At 61.7% G+C, this 23,757-nt stretch overlaps 1 protein-coding gene across 1 annotated transcript in view; it reads left to right on the plus strand.

Annotated features, from left to right (window-relative positions):
• Positions 1–23,757, plus strand: part of VAC14 (VAC14 component of PIKFYVE complex) — a 90,596-nt gene that overhangs the window by 58,649 nt on the left and 8,190 nt on the right. Inside the window, exon 15 of the mRNA XM_084906716.1 lies at positions 22,689–22,863. Within this exon, the coding sequence (XP_084762842.1) occupies positions 22,689–22,863 (175 nt within the window). The remainder of the gene's footprint in view (positions 1–22,688; positions 22,864–23,757) is intronic.

A 23,757-nucleotide genomic window follows, 5' to 3' on the forward strand; every position in this document is an offset into this window, starting at 1 on the left:
CCTGATGAGAAACAATAAAGGGAACTATAAGTTGCTCCTCTCAACCCCAAGACCCATCATTGGGGGCAAAGGAAAGGTTCTCTGGCAGACCATCTCTGTGGCAGTGCTAGCTCCGGGTCCAGGAGCGGCTGCGTGTCTGGGACGCAGGCATCTGGCGGCAGACATCTGGTGGGGGCCCTGGCGATGGGGAAGATGCCTGGCTTCCCTCGGGACCCAGAGCGTTTCCTCCCCCCCACAGCTCTCCCAGGCTGCACCTCCGAGGGGGCTGGGAATGGGGCCCGAACTCCAGCCAGGCCCCGGGGGGTTGGACATCCTCTCTGGATCCAAATGGCCTATTTTCTGGTGGACATAGCAGCGGATACGCCCGCTGAGGTTGGGGAAGCCAGTGGCTCCAAAACCTCATCGCAGCCCGACTTTGTGGGAACTGCTCGCAAGTACCACATATGGAGGGAAGACAGGACAGGGTCAGGGGGCGCTGAGAGGGGGCTGGTGCCGGGCACCCCCAGCCCTGCCCCCGCTCACACCCACACCCTCCACAGGCGCAGTGCGGCCCAGGATTAGGAGGGAGCTTCTGGCGCGAAACCGACTTGGGTTCGAATCCCGGGTCCTCCCGTTTTTTAACGGCGTGACCCGTTTCCAGGGCCGGTTTGCTTTGCCTGTTAAGACGAGGACAATGGTGCTGCCTGTGGTTTGCGGAGAGGGTTACATAAGACCGTGCGTGTCACAGCTCTCGGCACAGCTCCATTCAAAGGGGAGCCGTTGTTCCGCCTGGCGATGTGGCCTCCGCCTCCCACGGTGGGCCGGGCCGTGGGGAGGGGCAGCCGGACTTGAGAGGGTGAAATAATTGACCCTTCTGTGCCACGGCTGGCTCCGACACACCGGGCCGCTGCCCCGGCACCCGGGGCACCCCTCCGCGGCCCAGCCCCGTCACAACAGCTCTGCCCGGGGTGGGTGTTCGTGTACACTTATTTCCCTCTCCCAGCCTCTCCCCACCCTCCACGCCAGTGCAGGCGGGACAAGCGCGGGCCTTGTCTTCCCATGAACCGGTCACTTATGCTGAGTAGAAAAGGCGAGGAGGGAGAAAACGCAGCCCCTTTGATAAACTGCGATATGAACCCCAGCGTAGTCCAGCAGCTGGGGTCCTCACAAGGCCCGCTGTGTGCTGGGAAGGGAGCGGGGTGAGGACGGCCCTCTGGCCAGCCGTCCCCCGCCTTAATCAGCCCGAGCCTCTTCCCCTCCTCTTCCTCCCTGCCGCCTGGCGAGGGGACTGACTGGCCGGAGAATGCTTTCTTTTCAACCCGCGGCTGTGCTGTGAACGCGAAGGCTCCAGCCCCAGCCGGCCCCGTCGATGGTGGGTGAGGTCCCACGCACCCTCCCCGGGGAAAGCGGTGCCTCTGAGAGGGGCGGGTGTTTAGAGAGCGCGGGCTGAGGGCCCAAGTGAGGGGGGGGCTGTCAGGAGGCTCCTTCCGTGAGACCCAGGCCCCCCACTCCCTCCCCAGCGTTTACATAAGAGCCCTGTGTCGGGCCGGCGGGCGGGCGGCCGTGAAGTAGGGAACTGATTGGCCGCTGAGGTGGGTGGTGGGGCCGGGGAGCCAAGGCCTAGGAAGCCGCTGGAAACTGGACTTGTTTTTAATTGCAGGGGCCGGGGGAGGGCCTCGAGAGAAGAAGCTCTTTCATGCCGCGATTGGGAAATTCCACTTTGCTATCCTTGTGCGTTCCGCCTGGGAGACAAGCCCTTGGCTGGGGCCAAATGGCCACTGTGGCTGCGGCCGCCCACACCCGCCGATCTGCCCGACTCTCCTCGCTCTCTGCAGCCGCTGTCCGCACCTTTACTCCGCCCGCCTTCATAGGGGCCACCTTCGCTGCCCCCGGGGCATCGGCCAGGCCCCCCCGAAAGCCCATGTGCCGAAGCTAAACGAGGATGAGTCAGAGGACAGTGGCACCAGAAAAGCACGCTCTGCCTCCGGCCCCGAGGGCAGCAGAGGGCTTCTAAGAGGTCCCACGTGGACCTCTTCCCCTTACAACTCAGAACTGAAATAAGCTGCCGTGACAGACACGCGCCCACCTGAGTCTGTCTGCCGGCAGAGGCCGCGGCCCGCCTGCCCAGGAAGAGGTGGGCTGCATCTGTGATCTGTTCCTGGTCGTGTTGTGGGCCCCCAGCTGCCGGGCGGAGGCGGGCATTGCAGTCTGGAGGAGCCCCCCAAGGAGCGGCCTGCGGCCCTCTCAAGAGCTTCTTGTCTCTCTCAGGAGCTTCTCGCAGGTCTTGCCGACCGGGAGCCAGTCAGCCCAGCTCCTTGTGTGACTCTTCCGGAGCTTTCCACAGTCATCCCCCTCCCCGGGGCTGGGGCCGGGGTGCTTTTGTTGAGATGCAGGAATCTAAGGGAGTTCGTGGCAAAAAGCTACTCTGTTTGGTGTGTGTGTTTTTTTTAATCCTCACCCAAGGATATTTTTCCATTGATTTTTAGAGAGAGAGGGAAAGACAGAGAGAAATAATTACGTGAAACACATCGGTTGGTTGCCTCCTGCACGAGCCCTGGCCAGGTACGTGCTCTTGACGGGTATCGAACCCAGGACCCTTCAGTCTGCAGGCTGACACTCTATCCTCTGAGCCAAACCGGCTCAGTGCAGAAGCTGCCTTGTACAACCAGCTCTTGGCTCTGACCTCACTGGGGACAGCGCGGAGGGAATGAATGGCAGGCACGATCTGACACACCAGAGAAAGGGACTTGCCTCGAAGATAGAAAGGTGTCCTTTGAAGGGCAGGATTCAGGGAGCCCTCCTCACTCTGTTTCCACTGTCCCCAGTCCATGCCTGTAACCCAGGGGTGGCAGGGAGGACTAGGGACAAGCCAGTGCCTTAGCTCTGCCTCCTCCAAGCAGCCCCCCCTCGTCCCTGTAGAGCACATATGTCAAACACAAGGCCCGCGGGCCAAATCCAGCCCACCAGGCCTTGCCATGTGGCCCGCACCACGCTTTCATCACTGCACTCTGCTGTCAGTTTATGACATTGTCAGTTTATGACTGTTCAGTAAACCATTCGGCCCGCGATTTAGGCTGGATTTTAGATTTTGGCCCCTTCTCTTATTGAGTTTGACACCCCTACTGTAGAGCCACTGTCCAGCACGCTGGCCCTCCCTGTGGAAGCAATGTTTCCTTCTAGAATGGAAGCATGTGTTGAGCCTTGCGAGGCCAGGGTGGGGGGAATGCTGGCCAGAGGGAGCCCTGCACACTGTGCTCTGGGAGTCTGGGAGCTTCAGAGGGAAGTGCCCCACGTTTCAAGGGTCCTCCTGGAAGGAGACAAAGAGCCCGCTCGCTCTGAGCTCGGCTTGTGGGAGGAGAGAGGTCACAGGTGAACTTGGCTGGGGGAGGCATGTGACCCAAGCAGCCCTCCTTCCACGAACAGCCAGCCCTTCGCCCCAGCATCCCGAAGCCCCTGGTGGGGTGAGGACTCAGGAACCATTCCATGTCCACCGCCAGGCATGCCTTTTGGACTCTTCATCACATGGATGCTGGGACCTGCTGGGCCCTTGGATTAAAAGATATCAGCTCACCCTAGCCGGTTTGGCTCAGAGATTGAACGTTGGCCTGCGGACTGAAGGGCCAAGGGTTCAATTCCAGTCAAGGACGTGTACCTTGGTTGCAGGCTCCATCCCAGCCCTGATCCGGATGTGTGTGGGAGGCAACCAATCGATGTGTCCCTCTCACATCGATGTTTCTCTCTTCTCTGTCTCTCCCACTCCCTTCCATTCTCTCGCAAAGTCAATGGGAAAATATCCTCAGGTGAAGATTAACAGTAACAACAACAAAAGCATCAGCTCCCCAGCCCCTGGCTCAGGCAGCCAGCAGGACTTGGGGCATGATTGTCAGGAACTGTTGCCAGGGCTAAGAACTTGATAATTTCTTTCTTAAGTTTGAGAGGTCAAGCTTCTGGGTAGACTCTACAGTCCTCTGGATTTGTCTATATTTTACCTAAGGATGCCAGGAAACGAATCTGACCTTGGTAAGTTAGCTTGGTTACTTAGTAGCTGATGAGTGTTGTATTGTCGCATCGTTACAGCCCCTAAAAGTCATTTCCATCCTCCTGCCTCTTTGGGGTGGAGCTGCATCTGAGCCAGGACAGGCACAGGGGTGTCCTTAGTTTTCAACGTGCTTTAGGCGCCTCCGCGCAGCAGTTAGAGAGCATCATTGTAGATGCTCTTATCCTGGACCCCCTCAGCTTAGGTGGCCTCAGCAGCCTGAGGGCCCTTGTGTTCTCCCACAGGTGATTTCTTTTAGCAGGTGACCCCAAAGATCACACATGCCCCCGCACACACACACACACACACACACACACACGCTCTGCCTTCAGAAAAGCCCACATGGTTCTGTCACGTGCCGTTTGTGAAGGGCGTCCGGCCCAGCCGCCCCTTCCACACAGGAGAGTTCCTGGCTCAGCACAAACGGTTGGCCTGGGAGGACCTGGCCTGAGGCACCCTCACCACGGGAAGTCACTCGGGGTCTGAAGTGGGCGATGGAACTTCCCTTAGAGGTTTGCAGCTCCAGCTCTGGGAGAGTTTGGTCTCATTCCCTTGCGGCGCCAGAGCATCTGCGCCCACTCCCGCACACCCAGGGGGAGCTGCGTCACCATCCAGAGACACAGAGTCGGGATCCTGCTAGTCTTCCAGCCTGTGGTGGTGGAAACCATTTGGGAAAACTTCCCAGTTTCCAGTCTGGACTCTGCTTTCCTCCGCCCTCATTGGGAAGAAGCTGGGCTCTCTCACGGCATCTCCATTTCACCCAGCATCGTCCACCGAGGAAATCCCACACACCAGTGCTGGTGTGACCTCCTCCTCCTCCATCTTCTCCTCTCCCTCCTCCTCCACCACCTTCTCCTCTTCATCCTCCTCCTCCATCTTCTTCTCTTCCTCCTCCTCCTCCCTTCCTCCTCCACCTTCTCCCTTTCCTCTTCCTCCTCCACCTTCTCCTTTTCCTCTTCTTCCTCCACCTTCTCCTCTTCATCCTCCTCCTCCATCTTCTTCTCTTCCTCCTCCTCCTCCCTTCCTCCTCCACCTTCTCCCTTTCCTCTTCCTCCTCCACCTTCTCCTTTTCCTCTTCTTCCTCCGACTTCTCCTTTTCCTCTTCCTCCTCCATCTTCCCCCCCCCCCTCCTCCTCCTCCTTCTCTTCCACCACCTCCTCCTCCTCCACCACCTCCTCCTCTACCTCCTCCACCTGGGCTCTTCCTGCTGGCTGCCACCTCTCAGGCAGAAGTGAAAGGCTGAGTAAGTCTGTGTCCTTCCCCGTCTTCCTTCTAGGCCCCCGGCCCCTCCAGGCTCCGGTGGTCCATTAGCCTGGCCTACTTCCAGTCTGAAATTGGATGACTCAGTCTCGCTGGAACTGCCTGGCACTCGGACAGTGAATGCCTTTCTTGGTCTAAATCTCCTATTTGCCTCTTGCTCAAGAGGACGTGTCTCACCCCCTCCTTCCTCCCGGATTATTTGTTTCTCCCTCTGGTTTTTCAGTCGCTCACAGCAACCCCTGTTGGCCCGTCTCTGAAGCTGAGCTGATGGTCTTCCAGTGCGCTCGTCTCTCATCCCCCTCGTCCTCCTCCGGGCGTCCTGTGCCGCTGGAGCCTCACCTCCCGGTCTTTCCTTTCGGAGGCTGCTTTCCTAAGCCCTGAGTTTTACACCTCTTCCTCCGCTTCCTCAGAAAGGGCGCCCCATGCCCCGCCCCCAGCATGTGCTGCATCTCATGTCCCAGCTGCAGCCATCACACATGACCAGTTTCCCCGAGCGTGGGGCCCTCTGAGCCTCCTTATTGCTCCCCCAGAGAGTGTCTTAAGTCTTATCGTGTCTCCATTACACCCTCAGCCTTGTCATCGGTAAACGGGGGGCCGAGGATGGGCCCGCATTCCCCGCCCTGCTGCCTGCATATCCGGCCCTTCCCCTGCGGCCCTTCATGTTGCTTCAGAAAACAGTCTCCGAAGCTCTGCTGTGTCCTCAGACGTTTAGGCTTGTTCTCTGCTCAGTTTTGCCATCTCTCTGGTAAAGCCCCCTCTCTCTTAACCATGGGACTCTTTTTGCTTCAGTGCCCAGGTCTGTCTGCTTTCCTTTTCCTGGGCAGGGCCAGGAGCCAGCCTTGCTTCCCTCCCCGCCTCAATGCCTGTGATCCTTTGTGGATGTGAATTTTCACTAAAGAGCATCCTATTTAAGAGTGTACACACCAGTCAGTACATGCACTGCCGCTCCGTAGCCATTTAGTGGCTATTTAGTTTTTGCTTATTGGCTACATCCATGTAAGGAGCACTCGGATCAAGAAGTCACTCAGTGGTTAGAGCATGGGCCCAAGCACCAAATGGTCGCTGGTTCAAGGGCTTGTACCTGGGCTGCAGATTCGTCTCCACCCCGATTAGGGCATGTGCGGGGGGCAACCAATCTATGTGTCTCACACTGATGTTTCTCTCCCTTCCTCTCCTCCTTCCCTTCCCCCTCCCCCTCTCCCTCTCCGCCTTCCTACCTCTCTTCCACTCTCTCTAAAAATCAATGGGAAAATATCCTTGCGTGAGGATTAACAACAGTAACAAAAGTGACCAGAGGGTCCCTTCCATGTCTCCTCCCAGTTAATGCCCTGCCCTCCTCCCCAAAGGAACCACTGACCTGACTGCTAGGTTCATTTACCTGGTTTTGAACTTTATATAAACGGAATCGTACAGTTTGTACCCTCTTACAAAGTCTGGCTTCTTTTACCGCCCCCCCGCCCCTTATGTTTGTGAGACTCATTTGTGTTACACGTGACAATAGTTCACATTTCTGTGGAGTATTCCACTTAGGAAAACACCATGACTCATTTACCCATTCTGCTACCAACGGGCATTTGGGTTGGTTTCAGTTCGGCACTATTATGAGTGTCTTTCGGTGAACACACACATACGTTTCCCTTAGATGTGGACCTGGGAATTGCTGGATCGGAGCCCACACATATGTTTAGCTTTAGCTGCTGCACCGACTTCCAGTCCCATCGGGGTGTGTGAGTCCCGTTGCTCACATCCTCACCAACCCTCGGTGTCCTCAGGCTTTGACTGTGGCCATTCTGTCAGGTGCTGGTGGTTAAAATTTGTATTTCCCCGAAGACCAAGGAAGCTGGAGAGCTTCTCGCTGCTGGTTGGCCTTTGGGATATCCTCTCGTTGGTGATAAGCCCGTTCAGGTCATTTCCCGCCGGGCTCGCATTGTTTTTCTCGCCGGTGTGTGGAGGTTCCTTCTGGATTCTGGATTTGAGCCTCTCTCAGATGCACAGACTGTAATTATCTCCTCCCACTCTCGAGTGCTCCCTACACGGTGCGTTTTGATGACGAGGGGTTCTTTATTTTTAACGGAGCCCAGGTGACCAGTTTTTCCGTCCAGCTAGCATTTTTTGTTTTGTGGTGCTTTTCCAGGGATTAGAAGGAGCTCATGAGAGCTAACCATAAACCTGCCTGATGCTGGTTGGTATTTGTTAAGCATCCCGCGAGCTGACACTGAGTATAATAATCCACCTAAACCCGGCATCGTTGCTCTCCGCTCTGGATAGGGCCTTGGAGGTCACCTAGTTCAGGCTGCTGATGCTTTGTCAAAACAAAGACACCTCGCCACCCTCCGCCCCAGCGCCGGAGTCCCAGGGGCGCCGGAGCCGGGAACCAGTAATCTAACTATGTTGGTCAGCACTCTTGTGTGGCAGGAGGCAGGAACCCAAGGCAAAGTCACAAAAATGAACAAGGGGCCATCACAGGCCTGTGCAGCCAAACCAAGGCCCAGGGCAGCACGACCCAGGCACTCGGGGTTTCTCTGGCGCCGTCGCTCTTCTTGGCCCTTGTTTGAGGTCAGCCTTGTTGTTTTGGTTTCTTCAAGTGGCAGAGACATGGCCACCGCATCACGTGGCCATCGCGTCCCTGCAGGTGGCGCTCCGGGGAAGCTCTGGTTGGCGCACACGGAGTCGCAGCAGCCCCAGTGCAGCCCACGTAGCAGCAGGGCCGCTGTCTCCGGAGAAAGGGGAAGGGGCGCTGAGCCGTGGGCCGCGGGGCCCGCCACGCGGCTGCCTTCTTGAGCAGTTCTCTTGCGTGATCGTCCCGACCTGCTCATCCTCGGGAGGGTACGTGTGCTCGGAAGGGCCTGGCCTGGTAACTGCGTGAGTACCAGTGGCGGCTGTGATGCCATATTGTGATGAGAGCATCCACCCTCTCTCTCCCCAGTGTCCAGAGAGGGGAGGCGGCGGGGGTGGTGGTCTCAGCTGGGCCTGGCCCCCTTCTCCCCTTTCCAGCCCTCCCTCCCTCTGAGGCAGCCTCAGGCTCGGCTCCTGAGAGCGGGTGTTCGGGATTGACTGCGCAGTCTCTTGTTTTCTAGAGACTGGTAAGAAAGGGAGCCGCTGAGCAAGCTAAGACTTGACCCAGGTGTCTTCCCTTCCTCCTCCCCCTCCCCCCCAGCCCTGCTCAGAGCTGCCCAGTCAGGACTCCTGATGGCATGTGACCAAAACACACTTCCCACCCACCCTTACGTTGAAAAAAATAAAGGTAGTGTTCAATCAGGGGCAGGGACGGCTCATTAAAAACTAAAAGTGTGCAAGGAAAGCCCTCAGGACCCAGTCTCCCCCCACTCCTCCCCTCACCTCCGTAGCTGGCTCTTCCCCCTCTGCAGCCCATCCTGGGCAGGCCGTCCACCCACCCCACCCCACCCCGGTGGCATGAAGGCCACCAGCACCTCGCGCCCACTCCTGTCATGTAACATCCCATCCTCAGCAGCAGACCCGGCTGCTGTCCAGTGGGCCCGTCACTGTGGCCAGAGAGTGCCGTGCCCTGATGGCCCAGGACAGGTCGTGCCCACCCTCAGATGCAGCAGGAGGAGCAGTTGCTCATGGGAAAACACGGTCCTGGAGCCAGAACCCCAGGGCGTGAAGGTTGGGGAGGAAGACCGAGCCAGTGTCCACTTAATGGTCTCGGTTCAAGGGCCCACTGAGGCGGTGGCCGCACCACTCTCAGCAGCCAATTCCTCCATCCCTCCGTGAAGGCAGCTTTCACGTGAAGGCAGTGTGTGTGAGCCTGGACCTTCCCAGAGACCGCCATGAGGGTGGGACATGGGGCCTCCCTTCCTTATGGGAACACGGCTCCACGGCACCTGCCGGAGGCCAGAGGCTGGGGTTGCCTGCTCTGGATTTTAGGCTCAGTTCCGAGGGCCAGAGGGACCTCAGAGTCAGCTGAGTTCTGTCCCACAAGGAGGACACCGAGGCTGCTTTCTCAGGGCTGTGTACCCTCCGCCTGTGTGCGAGGCAGACCCAGGCGCGGTGGCCGCGTCCGCAGACAGCACTCGGTGTGACGGGGACATTCCGGAGGAAAGAGTCAGTCCCCGCAGGGTCCTTCTGTGACTCTTCCTGGAGCAGGCAGGAGCCAGGCCCCACGCCAGCCCTGGGCGCGCACAGGACCGAAAGCCGGTTCCTGCCTTTACCAAGGTGGCAATCTAGTGACACAGGCAGGCAGGTGACCAGTGAGTGAGAAATGTGCATCCCAGCTCTGTGATTTGTGCTCGGGGCGGGGGGGGGGGGGGGGGGGGGGGGGAGGCTCAGCCAGGGGAGGTGGGTGCCCACGGCCTCAGCGGCGACCCAGATCCCGGTTTCTCGGAGCAGAGACGTGCCCTAGTTTCCCTCTCCTCGGGCTCAGCCGAAGCCACGCCAAGAACTGGCTTTTAAAGGCTGCCCGAAGTGTGGTTCGGAGCCAGAAAAAATCTCTGGAGCCAGTGCATTTGTGACCTTGTTGAAAAATGCTTACTGAGGCAGACCAAGGGGGTGGGGTTTGTGTGTTTTCTTCCTTTTTAAATTGGTATTTTTTAGTAATTCGGGCCTCCTCACCCCATCCCCTCCCTCCTGGCACATTCCCTTCCCGGCCACCTCACCCCCCCAGCCCCTTGGTGCCCATCTTCTCCTTTGTCCACAGCCCTCCCCCAGCCCCTCTCCACCCCCAGGCATCAGGGATGAAAAATACCAGCGGGTAAAAATAAGGAGCCTGGGTATAGCCCTGGAAATGAGGCCACAGCTGTCAGGCCAGCGAGTCGGTGTCTCGCAGGAGGAACTGCCGGGAGCAAGGCCCCAGCCCCTCCCCGCGAGGGTGGCAAAGAGTCAGGAAGGGGCGGCCGCCGTGCTGGCGGGGGTGCGGGCCGGGCAGCGCCATGTGTCCTTGAGCAGACCCGTCCTGTGCCCACCGGCAGGGACACCGCAGTGGGCAGAGCTGGTCCCTGCCCTCCCAGGGAGAGCCACAAGGCAGGGACATGGGAGCGTGATGCTGCTCTGGGGAGCAGATGGCATGGGGGAGGGCCCAGCCCTGTGAAGAGGTCCAGCAAAGCTCTGGACAGAGGCTGTTTAAGCCGAGCCTGAGAGATGAGCAGGAACTAGCTGGGTGGGGAGGGGTGGGGGTGGAGGTGGGGTGGAGAGGGCTGGGGTGGGGTGGGGAGAACACGTGTTTCTGACTGGTGAGCAGTCTGCTCAGAAGCCCATAGGCCAGGCCCAGCGCCCCAGGCTCTGGGGCCAGGTCACTGGCCGCCTCGCCAACAGCCCCGAGGAGCCCAGTGACCCACTGTCGGGCCTCAACACGTTCAAAACCAGCTCCACCTGCCGCGGCCGCGCCGTCGGGAGGAACTGCTCGCACGGGCCCCCTGGCACTGAGCTCCCGCCTCCCCGGCCCAGAGGGACCTGGGCATCTGTGCAGGGCCTCACCTGGGGGGTGGGGCCTCCCAGCGCTGCTGTCCTCCCAGCACTTCTAGGCACAGAGGGCAGGGGCCCAGGGCTCCGGGGGGGGGGGGGGGGGTCTCACTTATTTGCTGTGCCTGCTGAGCCTCAGGCTCCTCCCTGCTCTTAGCCTAAAACACCAAAGGCTGGTGGAGGGGTGGCTTGGGAAGCTTGCCAGACAGGGGTCCGGCTGCTGCGTCGTTCCAGAAGTTTCAGTGCTGCTGGAACCACCCATGTGAGCAGATAACCTGGGCCGCGGTTAAAACCTCCTCAACCCCAGACATCCCTGTCCTGACTTGTGTGCTTTCTGGGCGCTGCGTTTAGCCAGCTTATCCCCGGGCAGTGAATCCAGCTGACGCCTTATCAGCTCATCTCTCCGGGGAAGGCAGCCTCTGCTTCCTCCTATGTGCTGAGCCCTCCTCCTGACAGCCCTCAGCCCCTTTCCTGGAGGAGACCCGCGCGCCCCCCCCCCCCCCCCGGCCCGACAGTTGGCAGTTCCTGGAGTTACCTCACTTCCTTCCTGCACTTGAAGCCTGCGGCCGCCCCCAGTCCAACTCCTCCAGCGTCTCCCGGCCCCCCAGTAGCAGGGTAATTGGTTTCTCAGATCTTCAGCTGTGCACCCCATCTGTGAGGATTTCCCGGTCCCCTGACCCTCCACAGGAAGCCGTGTGAGCCTACTGCCTGAGGTACCCTGAGGGAGGGGCCAGGAGCCGAGGCTGCCCTCCATTTCTCCGCCCCTCCGGTCCCTCTGCTCCTGCTCCTGCCCGCCGTGCCTGAAATAGCAACCCCGCGTTCTCTCCCAGCCCCACCCCGCAGCCAAGGTCACGCTCCCCCCAGGCTGGGGCTGGGGGCCCGGTGTGATAGAGCATCTGCCCGCTGAGGTCTGCCTCCAGCCCAGCTCCCGAGATGAGTATCTGCAGTCACAGCCCTTGGAAGGTTGCCGCTTTCGTTTCATTTCTGTGGCGTTTGGAGGAGAGTTGAGGCCTCTCTTCACAGGTTCGGTCTTCCCGAGCCAGCTAAGGGGTTCCAGGAGAGAAGGGCCTGCATCAAAGATATACGCCCACAGGCCAGGCAGTGGCGGGGAGAGCGGGGGAGCCGGGCCCCCAGAGGAGAGGCCAGAGAGGAAGGCAGGATGGATGGACCTTGGCCCGGATGGGCGTGAGTGCCCGAGTGGAGGGGAGGGCGGAGGGTGGCACCAGCCGCAGCGTTCTCTCCTGTGCTGCCTCCTCCGGCCTCACCTGGCAGGAGGCGCCTCCCTGAGACTTCACCATCCGAGTCCTGCTGTGCCCGTCCCTGTCTCCCAAGCCACCCTCTTCCTCAGCCCGGCCTTGGCTCTGCCGTCCCCTCAGGAGGGCAGCCCAGCACCCTCTGCGCTTCCCGTCGGGAGATGGTGCTTGCAGGAGGCACAGTGATTTAAATGGCAGCGTGGAGGGAGGCGGCTGCACCGCTGTGACGGTCTGTGACTCGGCGGTCACCCCGTGCGGCCCGGCATCCAGGCCCTCCATTGAGAAGACTCCTCTCTCTCCTCTGTCCTGCCTCCCTGGAGCAGGGGAGCCAGGCCTCTCCTCCCGCGTGTGCGATGCTAATCGCTCCTTGCAAACGGCAGACTTTGTAGGAGGTTTGCCTGGTTTCAGAAGAAGCCCACGCCTTTGAAGCAAAGAGCCGCAGCAGCTAAAAATACAACTTCCCGGCTGTTGATCCTCTCATTTGTAAAATGCAAGTTTCCATTGTTAAATCTGCAAATCCCAGCAGCCCCCGTCCCCAGGGAGAGGGAGTGGGCGGCTCTGCCGTCCTCTGGGGAGGCGCTACCTCCGAGCCCTGCTCCCGGCTCTGCCTCTGAGAGCTCCAGAGGGCGTCCAAGATCATCCCACAATGTAGGGGATTCTAATTTAAAAGAAAAAACACCACATGTATTGTGTTGAAAAAACTTAAACCGTATAAGATTTTTTTTTAAGTGATGCAGGAGAAAATTGCATAAGATGTAAGAGACCCTGAGCCACCACTTCCTCCCAAACAACCACCTCTGTTTTCAGTTTCATGTCTTTCCTTCCTTCCAAAACGTCGTCTTTGCGTTTATAAATACACAGCTCCGTTTGGCTTTGGTTGTGGTTGTGGGTTTTCTAGGATCCCAGACCCAGGATTGTTCCGGCCTTGTTTTCACTCCCTTCGCGTCTTCCCACAGAGCGCCCCTCCCTCGGAACCCTGACACGTTCCCGTCAAAATGAGTGGCCCGGGGTCGCTGTCCCTTGTCAAGGCCGCCGCGTCGGCCGCCCGCCTCCGTGTGGCGGCCTGGTCTCTGCGGGGTGGGCAGTGACCGCGTGCTGCCGGGGCACGGGGCGGGCGGCTGGTCCCCAGCAGGCCCCTCTCCTGGCCCAGCCCTGCTGAGGGCGGTGGCGGGGGAGGGCTCCTCAGACTCCTCCTGGGCCCTTCCCCCAGAGGGACTTCCGCAGGCCCTTCCTCATCTGGTGCATTTAATCCGGTGAAGATTGCCTGGGCTGGAAAGGAAGATTCGGTTGAAAGCCCATTTCACGCATCTTAAAATTCCCTGAAAACGACTGATCCGCAAGAGGACTTTTCCAGCCTCCTGGCAGGGGGCGAAGGGGGTGGATACAAACGAGAGAAACCCCTTGGGAGGACGGAAGGAGTCCCCCCCCCCCCCCCGTGCTGTCTGTGCCCCTCTCCTGCCGTGGCCCCTCCACCGCCCAGCCCTTTCTCCCTGAGCTTTCCACCTTTCCCGGAGACCCAGCCGGAGGCCGCCCTGGCGCTTGCTCTTTGTTCCCAGCGGCAGCGGCACATTGTTTCTCTTCCGTTGTTCTCTGATGCTTATCTCCGTGCCCTTCAAGTGGGCACTTGTAAAGAGCTACAGAAAGTCTCGGTCCACAGGGTTTCATAAACCCCCCCGCACTACAGATGTGGAGGCCAGAAAAGCACGATCTAGCTCCCTCACCAGAGACTGTTCTCTTCTGTGGACGCCAACAGTGTAGCCAGAATGGCAGGAGAGGCATACGCCGCAGGCCGGGCCTCCTCCCCGAGGGCCGGCTCCTGCCGCTGATAAGGTGAGAGCGGCGATAAGGGGTCCTGGGCAGGCACCGGTCTGGCCGGAGACTTTATCTCTTTTCCCTCCCTTTGAACAGAGCAAGTCGGGGCCTGTGACCCCGCTGTGTGGCCTGGGACCAGTCCGTGGCTTCGGTGCCACGAGCACACACCCTCTGAGGGCCTCCGTGAGCCTCCGAAGCCGGCGGAGTTGGCAGGGCAGGCAGGTGTGGGGCCAGGAAACAGTTTGCCCCGTTGTTTGTGTGTTTGCGGCCTCCTCCCGGGCAGGGCCACCAGTGGGGAGACGATCCATCCTTAGGGGCAATCCTGCTCGGAAGGCGGGAGCACAGAGGGTTCAAAGGGACAGAGGTTCCATTCGTGCTTCTCTCTGTAACAGCCAACCCAGAGGACGGCAGACATCGGGCTCAGAGATGCCGTGTCCCTGGCCGGGCTGGCCTGGATTCAGAGCATCAGCCGTAGAATTGAACTCACCCCCTCCACCCACCCCTGCCCCAGCATCCAAATTTCAGAGAGGTGTCTCCTAGCAGAGGTTTCTGGGAACCTGCTGCCAGTCACCCCCATCACTGTCCCGGTTCCTAGCCCCTGGGTCTGAGATTGGGTTCTGGCTGCAGAGCTGTCGACGCAGTTCCCAGGTTCTGCCTCCCCTTGGCAAGAGAACAGCACCCCAGCTGGGCGGAGCTGAGTGTGGGCACAGGCCAGCTCAGTGGCGGCCGGGTGTGGTCAGGGCCTGCCTCCCGCAGAGGGAGAGGATGAGGGAGAAGGAGCTGGTTTGCAGATAAGCTCCCTTGGAGCCATAAGAAGGTTCTGGAAGAACTCCGGTTCCAGTCCATCAGCAGGCCCAGTGACATCTAGCCAAGGTGCCCCCAGTTTCTCTGCCTTCCAGAAAAAGCACAGCCAAGCCCCCGTGCTGTGGGCCTGGCATCTGCGAGCCCGGGGCCATGGAGAAGCAGCAGCCGAGAGCTTGGTGCCCGGACGAGCCCGCTGGGACCCTGGCCAGACCTTGATCTGCTTCACTCTCATTCTCCGTTAAAGGGGGACCTGGCCCGTGGTAAGCGGGTTTGAGGGATGCAAAGGGCCTCATGGAACAGTGCTCACGAGTGTCTGTTCTATGCTCCATTGTTGGGCAAGAGGCCGTGGCCCAGCTGGAAGGAAATCCCTCTGACCGGAGCAGGCCGGAGCCGGCCGCTCTCAGGGCTGGGCACGTGTTGGCCTTTCTTAGAGCTGATTGTCATGAAGACAATAGGATTTCCTGTGGTGGCCCGTCCTTCAGTCCTTGTCTGCTCTGCGCGTTCAACAGATGACACGCTCAGAAGCTGTGGGCGTTCCTACCAAGGGTTTGAAAGAGACCCCGCTCACACCGCCTCCCCCGCCGTCCTCACCCCCACCTGGTCCTCCCAGCACTGCCTTTTCCTCAGCCGGGTCCCCGGGTCTTCCCTGCTGGTCTCCTGGTGTCCCACAGCCTCCTGCCATCTGAGCTCCATCCAGCCATACTCGGGGTGCCTCTGTGAGGGCTGGAAGGTGCAGCCTCCCATGGGACACACACCGGGACCACGTCTGTAAATCCGACCCCTGCTGAGGCCCCTCCCTGCAGATTTTGCAAGGGCTTCGACCAGAACCAGACACCGGGCAGAAACCCCGATGCGTGAAGCCGCCCTCTCCCTAGACCCCTGAATCCCACCACTAACATCATCCGGGCCACCTTGCCTCTCCTGGCGATTAATTTCTATCCCCCAAACCTGATGGGGTTTCCCATACCTCCTGCCATGGGGAGCCTGGGCCAGGACAGGAGACTCCCTGCCTGGGGTGTCAGGAGCTGGAGCTCAGGAGGGTAGAAAGAAGAGCCTAGGAATGGACAGGGGTAGCCTCAGCCAGGCTGGTGGTAGCACGTGGAAAAGGAGCCCAACTGGGTCAGCCGGGCTGTGCCCAGGAGCTGGCTCCCGACCTGGGAGCAGGCGGGGCCGCTCCTGTGGCAGGAAGGCCCACCTGACCCCCTGGGGGTGGAGGCAGCGGTCACCTCTCCGGGCTCTGCCCACTCTCACCTTGGTCCCTCGAGCAAACCCCAAACCCGGAGAGGAGGGCCAGCCTGGCCTAGGCCTCCGCCGCCGCCTCCAGGAGTCCCTTTGGTTTTCCTGGCCTTCCTCAGAGGCCTCCGGGCCAGCCCAGCCCGGGTGTCTGTGGCTGACGTCTTCACAGAGCGATAGAGAGCGAGGTGGCCAAAGACCCCTTCTTTCCTCTTCCTCTTCCTCTGCCTCTGCCTCCGCCTCCCCTCCATCCGCGGTGCCCCGCCCTCCATCGCCTTCTGCCAGCAAGACCCAGAAAAACAAGTCCCCGTGCCTCCTCCTCCCACTCCCACCTCCCTACCCCAAAACTTTTAAGTGCATCAGACACATCGACTGCATTAAACACGATGAATTTTTAAGGCATGAGTTGGCAGGGTTACCATGGCTGCCTCTGCCCTGGAGGGCGCACTGCCAAGGATTGATTGAAATAAATAAAACAGATTTACAGTTTTCATACTTAGGAAGCAGAGCTGGAGGGGAAGAGGAGCGAGGGAGGGTGGGGGAGGGAGCCTCGGAGGGGAGACCATGCCCTCCCCCACCCTCACATCGCACTGGGAGCCGCTGGCTCTGTGCATTCCTCCGGAAGCCCAGCTGTCAGGCAGGCCGAGGCCAGGAGGGTCCCTTTCCCGTGGGAATGGCTCCGGGTCCCTGCGTTTTCTATGCCTCACTTTAGGCCGCACTTCAGAGTTACAGCTGTGAGACTCCCAGGAAAGCCGTGTCCCCTTGGCCTTGACCACTGAGAGGACAGGGACACCAGCTAGAGGCCAAAGGAGAGAGGAAGTGAGGGCCGGTCGCTCTGTGCACCGGACCGGCCTGGTCGGGACCCAGCAGCAGGCAGCTGGGGTGGGTGCAGGAAGGAGGCCAGGCTCGAGGGAGAAGGGAGGCCTCGATCAGCAGCACTCGGGGGCGATGGCCATGCCTCGGCCCTGCCCTCCGTGGTGCCTGGACCAGAGGCCTAAAGCGCGCTGCCTCCCGGCTGGTTGGCACAGCCTGAGGCCAGCGTGTGCAGGGCCATGGAGTCCACCCACCCCAAGCTCTCCTCCAAGGCAGCGTCCGGTGCAGCCTCAGGAGGAGCGTGAACCAGGGCTGCCTGCCCAGTCACCTCCGGAGCTGGCAGCGGCCAGCAGGAGAGCAGCCCTCCCACCTCACCTTCCCCGAGTCCCGCCAGCTCCACAGACCGGAGCGCGCAGGCCCAGGGCTGGGGGCCGGCCTCTGCCTGGGGGGAGACGGGAGGGGCGGTGGTCCTGATGGAGGAGAGGACCGGGTCGGGGCAGGAGGGGGCAGGGGCTGCTGTGAGTGTCAGGGAGCTGGCAGGCAGTCCGGTGTCAGGGAGGCCTTCTGTTGGGCCCGGCCCCGCAGGGGGCACCGAGTGAAATCACCCACACGCCCGCCCCTCGGTGGCACTGGCCCAGCGCGATTCCTGGGGGTCTGGACAGGCCCGGGAAGAACTCACCCCCTTGGTCACACGGAGCTGGGAGCATTGAAGAGCTGGGCACCCCCGCCCACCCTGGAGCTTGGCATCTGAGGCTAATTCTGAATTCTCTGCTTGTCACAGGGCAGTGAGCACCGAGAGGAAGGCAAGGGTTGAAGCAGGACGGTATTAATAGCAACTGGGAAAGATCAGGGGTGGGAGGCGGGTGCCCCCAGCCCTTCCCCCCGTCTCTCAACATTGACATCTCTGTCCACCCCATGGGCTGGAGTCCAGTCTCCCCCCCAGGCCAGCTGTCCTGTGCCCTGGGCCCTGTGTCGTGGCCGCCCATCCGTGTGGTCAGAGAGCTGCTGGGGACGGGCCTGGGAGGAAATGGTGGCCCAGCCTCTGTTTCCCCTCCTCTGTAGTCATCGGTGCCCTTCCCCAGTCCCTGGCCAGGACCCCTGCCATGGGTCAGGGGCCACCTTTTGTCTCTTAAAAAGGCCAGGCCCATGGCAGGATGGGGTGGGGGAGAGGGCAGCAGCTCACGCCCCCAGCCCGCCCCCGGCTCTGGCTCGGCGTCAGAGCAGGCGGCGTCCGCATGCCCTTACTTGGTGAGGGAGCTGAGAGAGGCCAGCTGAGCATCCCGAAAGGGGCCAGGGACCTCGGGGAGGGCCTGCCGGCGTGCGGGTGAGGGGCTGTTTCTGGCCGTGGCGACCTTGCTGGTCCTGTTTCTGAGGGGCAGGGGGAGGCGGGGTCACGGAAGGAAGTCTTACAGCGTCTCCGAAGCACATGGCAGGGTCCGGACTCCCCAGAGCCCACCCGGCGGGAGCCAGGATGCTTCCTCCACGGAGGGCACCGGGCTCAGGCCTCCAGCCCCCCCCCCCCCCCACTGTGGGGCCCTGCTCTTGCAGTGGGTCTGGTCCTGCCGGGGCCCCAGCTGTCCCCACTCTGTACCACCCCTTCAACCCCCCAACCCCCTGCCTGTGTCTGTCCTGTCCTCACTCACACTGCCTCTTCCGCCACCCGCTACCTAGACAGCCTCCAGTGCTCCTCTGCCCCTCGGGCCCCGCCTGGCCCACAGCTGAGCCTGCACAGCAGGGGCTGACCGGGGCAGGGGAGGCCTCTGGCGGCAGAAGCAGCTCCCCTCCTTGCGCCCCGGAGAGCCGCACCTCCTCCTGTCCACTGAGCCAGGCCTCCCATTGGCCTGGCGGGGACCAGCCTGTGCCCAGGAGACGGGCAGCAGCTACTGCCTCGTGGCAGGCCGCCTCCCGCCCAGTCTAGGCCACCTGGCCTCGGGGCAAGGCCTCAGGCTGGAGCCGGCTGTCACCCTCCTCCTTCCCCCCAGTCTGGCCCACGTGTCACCTAAAGCCGCGGCTGTGGGTGGTGTCAGGGGGGCTCGGCGAGCACCTTCCGCCGTGGCCAGCACTGAGGCTGGTGGCCTCTCGGGGCCAGCGTCTGCGGCACAGCGGGTGCTCGGCCCGTGTTCACGGTGAAGGGGCCGTGGCGGGTGCGGCACTCGCAGCAGGCAGGCTGCAGAGGGCCTTCCCCTCCGAGGCCGCCCCACCGGACACAGCAGCCCACCGGGGAAAGCGGGGCTCCCTCCCCTGTGTCCAGGGGCTCCAAAGCCGGCTGAAGACAGGTGGCTCCCCGGAGAGCCCCCGGCATAAGACAGAGGGACCACAGAGAACGCAGACCTGGAAGTAGCCGGTGGCTGCCCAGGCGGGTAGCAGGAGGCACTGGCCGGTGGCTGCCCAGGCGGGTAGCAGGAGGCCTGAGGAGAGGAAGGCAGGAGCCCGACCCGGGGACCCCATCTGAGTGCAGGGCTCCCATGCGGACCCCTGCCCAGTCCAGCGCTGAGGTGGGTGTGAGATCCCGTCCAGGTTCCCTCCCACCTGTGTCTGGTCCCCAAGCATTTTCTAAACCAACCGGTGGTCCAAGAGGTCCGAAAGGCTGGCGACCGCTGTCCTAAACCATTGTCTCACCAGTAGCACTTTCACGTGGGCATTAAAAGTCCAGGCAAATGTTTAATGCTCACAAGCTGTGCTCCGCTACGGAGCTGTGCCCGAGAGCCAGGCAGGCAGCTCGGCCAGGCTGGGCTCGGCGGAGAAGTGATGACGCAGCAGCCCTGCGGGGCAGCCATCTGCCAGCCCCACCGGGCGGGCGGCCCCCGGTGCCCGCTCATTACAGGCACCGAGGAGGCAGAGCGGTAAGCAGGAGCTCACTCACTCCCTGGAAGTCGGTTCTTCTGGGTGGAATCGCCCTTCCTGCTCCCTGGTCGGTGGTGTGGCTGGAGCCGGGGCCTCTGTGGAGGAGGGGTGTATAGTGCCCCGGGCCCAGGGTTGTGTGAAGACCTGGCCAGAGGGCAGCCAGGCCCCGGGTGGCAGGGGTGAAGGTGGGACCTCCCGGCAGCTGCGTGCTGCAGACCAGGACGCACACTGATGTGCAGAGGGCCAGCTGGGCTCAGCACAGGTGCCTGCAGGCAGCCCTGTCCGTCAGCATAAGCCTTCCATCAGCGTCAGCGTGGCCCCTCCGCACAGGCACACTCAGCTCTGAGGATTGAGCCCTCACCGGTTTGGTTCAGTAGATAGAGCGCCAGCCCGTGGACCAAAGGGTCCCAGGTTCGATTCTGGTCAAGGGCATGCACCTTGGTTGCAGGCTCCACCCCAGCCTGGTTGGCGTGAGCAGAAGGCAACCAATCCATGTGTTCCTTTCGCATCGATGTTTCTCTCTGTCTTTCTCTCTCTCCCACTCTCTCTAAAAATCAATGGAAAAGTATCCTTGGGTGAGGATTCACAAAAAACAAACAAACAAAACAAAACAAAAAAAAACAAAACAGTGATTATTGAGTGCCTGGGGGTCCCAGACAAATTCTGGTGGGAGACCCAGCCAGGGGCCCAGTGAACAAGTCCATCCCCCAATGAGCTGGGTGACGAGAATCGCTTGGAAAGTAACGGGACTCCTTTGGAGCTGAGACCTGGATGGCTGGAAGGAGCCAGTCCCTGAGCAGCGTTCTCCAGCCCAGGGCAGAGGGCAGAGGACAGAGGGCAGGACTGGAGAAAAGTGCAGAGGCCAGGGCATCGTGAGGGAGGGAGCACGTGTGAGGGCCGAGGTTGGAGAGGACCTGACCAGAGAGTGTGGGTGGTTCCTGGATCCTGGAGCCAGGGTGAGGGGCCTGGGTTTTATTTGGGTCCAGCAGGAAGCCACTGGGAGTGCCATGTTCTGATGGACACTTTTTAAGGACCCCTGCCAGTGCTTGGAGGGTGAATTCTGCAGCGAGAGAAGCAGGGAGGCCAGTCAGGAGCCGGCCCTGGAGTGGACCAGGCACCAGGGCTAGATGGTCTACACGGGCCCAGGGGATCAAGGATGACTCCCTGGTTTGGGCTGCAGCCAGCTGGGTGGGCAGTGACGCCATTTCCTGAGATGGGGACAGTTGGGGGGCCAAGAGTTACGCTGTGGCCCTGCCGAGTTTGAAATGCCATGCAGGGCTGTCCCCGAGGCAAGGGGCCGCCCCCTCCCGAGCTCAGTGGGGGTTCAGAGGCACATGCGGCAGCCCCTGAGCTATAGACCTCTTTGAAAATAACCGTGGACCAGATGCCACCGCCAGAGACAGACTGGAGAGCGAGCAGGAGAGCTGCACGGCACTGGGGGTCGGCCACCAGAGAGGTGGCAGAACCAGCGGAGCACGGGGTCACCGTGGCCAGAGGAGAGTGTTTGCAGAAAACTCTGCCATCCCGGGCTTTCTGTAGCTCCACCTGCGTTCCCCAGGTCTTAGGGAGACCAGGAGCCTGGGTGCCCTCTTCTCCCCACGGCCACCCCCCCTGCCCGTCCCTCCGCACCCTCCCTGCCGTCCCCGCCGGCCTGCGCTCCCTGGAGGCGCTGCCTGGCAGCGGGCTCAGCTGCCGGCCTCTGTCATGGCGACGGCAGCAGCTGCAGGCGACGGGCATTTGTGAGCATTTGTCAGAGCGCTGCCCTTCCTCCCCGGCCTGCCCTTCTGGAACATTTCTCTCCCATGGCCCTGGAGACGGGGCTCCTGCAGGGCTGGGCGGACCGGAGGGGACAGGAGGCTGTTCTCTGCCTAAGAGCCAGGCTTTCTCCTGTGAGCTGGCTGTCACCCCCACTCGTGTTACCCAACCAGGGGCCCCGTTCGCCATGGGCTGTGCACCCCACACCAGCCATCGCTCTGAGCGGCCCCCATTGCACAGGCGGGCAGTGTCGCCAGGTGGGACGTAAAGACATTGTCACATAGACACTGGGTCACACAGCTGGGCAGGAGCACCAAGTTCTGGGACCTCTGCGCCCCCTACACCCCACATCCCAGGCAGGTGGGAGGCCCCAGGTGATGGTAGAACTTCACCCATCCCCTCAACAGCGTGGTTTCCGTGTCTCTGGTGGTTTCTTGCCCGAGTCTGCTGGTTCCGCTGGGCCTAGGCTGGGTGGAGCCTGCCCACCCACTGTTTGTACTTCGTGGCTTGGGATTTGGGGGGGAGGGGAGGCGGGGATCTTCCCGGCATGATCGGTATTTACTGGTGGAGGAAAGCAGGAGGCCAGGCCCGGTGCTGCACTTACTGCGAGGTCAGTGACCTGGGATGGACGTGTTTCAGGCCTCAGACCCGTCCCCACCAGCCCCAGGCATGGTCCGCGGGCTTCCCTGGAGCAGGGACTAGGAGTCAGAGAGGGGCGCCCACCCTCCTCACCAACCACTCGCCCACTCGGGGCGGCCCTCCCTGCTCAGGAGGCCTGGACCCCCGGGGGCCGCCACCCCCTCCAGCCAGGCCCCCGTGGGCAGGGGGACATACCCGGGGGGTCCACAGGCTTCTCCCGAGCCCATCCTCACCACCGCCTGGCCCAGGGGCCCTGGAAACACTTTTCCTTTACTCCCTGGGTTCTCTCCTGTTTGTAAAGCGGGACTCCTTTCCACCGCGGCCAAGCCTTATCCCCCAAGGTTCTCCCTAGAGAAGAGACAGTGGAAAGAAGGAGCCCTAACTCACCCCATGATCTCAGTCAAGTCACCTCTCCGCCTTGTGCCCACAAAGACGAGACTCGGAGTGTCCGCAGGTTCACTCATCCCACAGGTGCCGCCTGAGCCCGGCTGCCTGCGGCCCCTCCAGGCGGGTTGCGGTGAGAACCGCACAAGCAAGTTCCCGACTCGGGCTCTGGGGGAGCGGCGGGGGACGGGACACGGTGACAGGCACGGGTAGAAGCTGTAGAGCTGGGCGGCAGAGAGCGCCGTGTGTGGGGCAGAGTCAGGGACGGAGAGTCTGGGGCTCCGGAGCCGCTGGGCCAGAGTGAGTGGTTTTGGGAGGCGAGGAGCCAGGCCCGCTGTGGACGGTGCCCAGTGTCCCCCCACGGCCCCCACACCGGCCCCAGGAGGAGCAGGTGACCGGGGAGGGGTCCAGAGTGGGGCCCAGGGTTTGCCGTAACCGTTGCTCCGCCCGCTATCCAGGCAGCTGTGCCTCCTGCTGAACGCGGAGAACATCTTCCACTCGATGGCGGACATCCTGCTTCGAGAAGAGGACCTCAAGTTCGCCTCGACCATGGTCCACACCCTCAACACCATCCTGCTCACCTCCACCGAGCTCTTCCAGCTGAGGAACCAGCTCAAGGACCTGAGGACACTGGTACTGCGCCTGCGGGCACCCGTCCTGCCAGCCCACCCTCCTCCCCGGAGGCCTCTGGGAGGAAACGGGGTGACATCGGAGGTCTCCCTGGGCCGGGGTGAAATCCGGACGCCCCTGGGTTGTTACCGGAAGCGGCACCGTGGGAGTGAGTCCCAGCTGGTTCCTGAGCAGCGTGTGCAGGCCTCTCAAGGAGACCGTGTGCTCACTCGGGTCCGCGCGCCCTCCCTGACCCATCAGAGGCGGTGCCTCTTCTCCATCGACACCCCACTCCCGCCCTGGCGCTGCCCCCTGGCACACAGTTCTGGGCCCATGGGGGGGACCCAATGGGTGGATGCCCTCTGATGCCACCTCCCTGTCAGGGCCAGGCCTGAGGCGGTCACCCTGCCGGGGTCAGGGGTCACTGCTCTTGTTGCCCTCCTCCTCGGCCCTGGCCCTGTTCCCCAACAGCTAGACCGTGTGTCTCGAGAGGTGCCCTGTCGGAAGCCAGGGAGTCAGGGCTGCCTGTGCCAGGCTTTGGGTGAGGACTCCCCAGGGCTGGTGAGACAGCAGGCAGGCACTCTCCATCCTCCCGCCCTGCGCTGGGGGCCGTGGCCAAGGTCATGCTCCCCCGGGGATGGGGGCTGAGTGGCAGAGGGCCTCCAGGGGGCTCGTTCCCCCCTCTGGGCTGTGGTCACTACCCCCACGCCTTCCTTCCCAGCTCAGCCCCCGCATCCACCCCTCTCAGGGTGCCTCCAGGACAGCCAGGCCTGGTCTGAGGGCATCTGGGGCCAAGAGGCTTGGCACGGTCCAGGCCACACCCCTGCCTCCTTCCTGTGGTTCCTCTCAGACGTTCGCAGAGGCCTTAAGAATTTTGCTCAGGGCCAGGGCTCCCCCCAATGTGGGTTCGACTCCTGG

This window comes from Pipistrellus hanaki (assembly GCF_964339955.1).
Source record: "Pipistrellus hanaki genome assembly, chromosome: 15".
NCBI classification, from domain to species: Eukaryota; Metazoa; Chordata; class Mammalia; order Chiroptera; family Vespertilionidae; genus Pipistrellus; species Pipistrellus hanaki.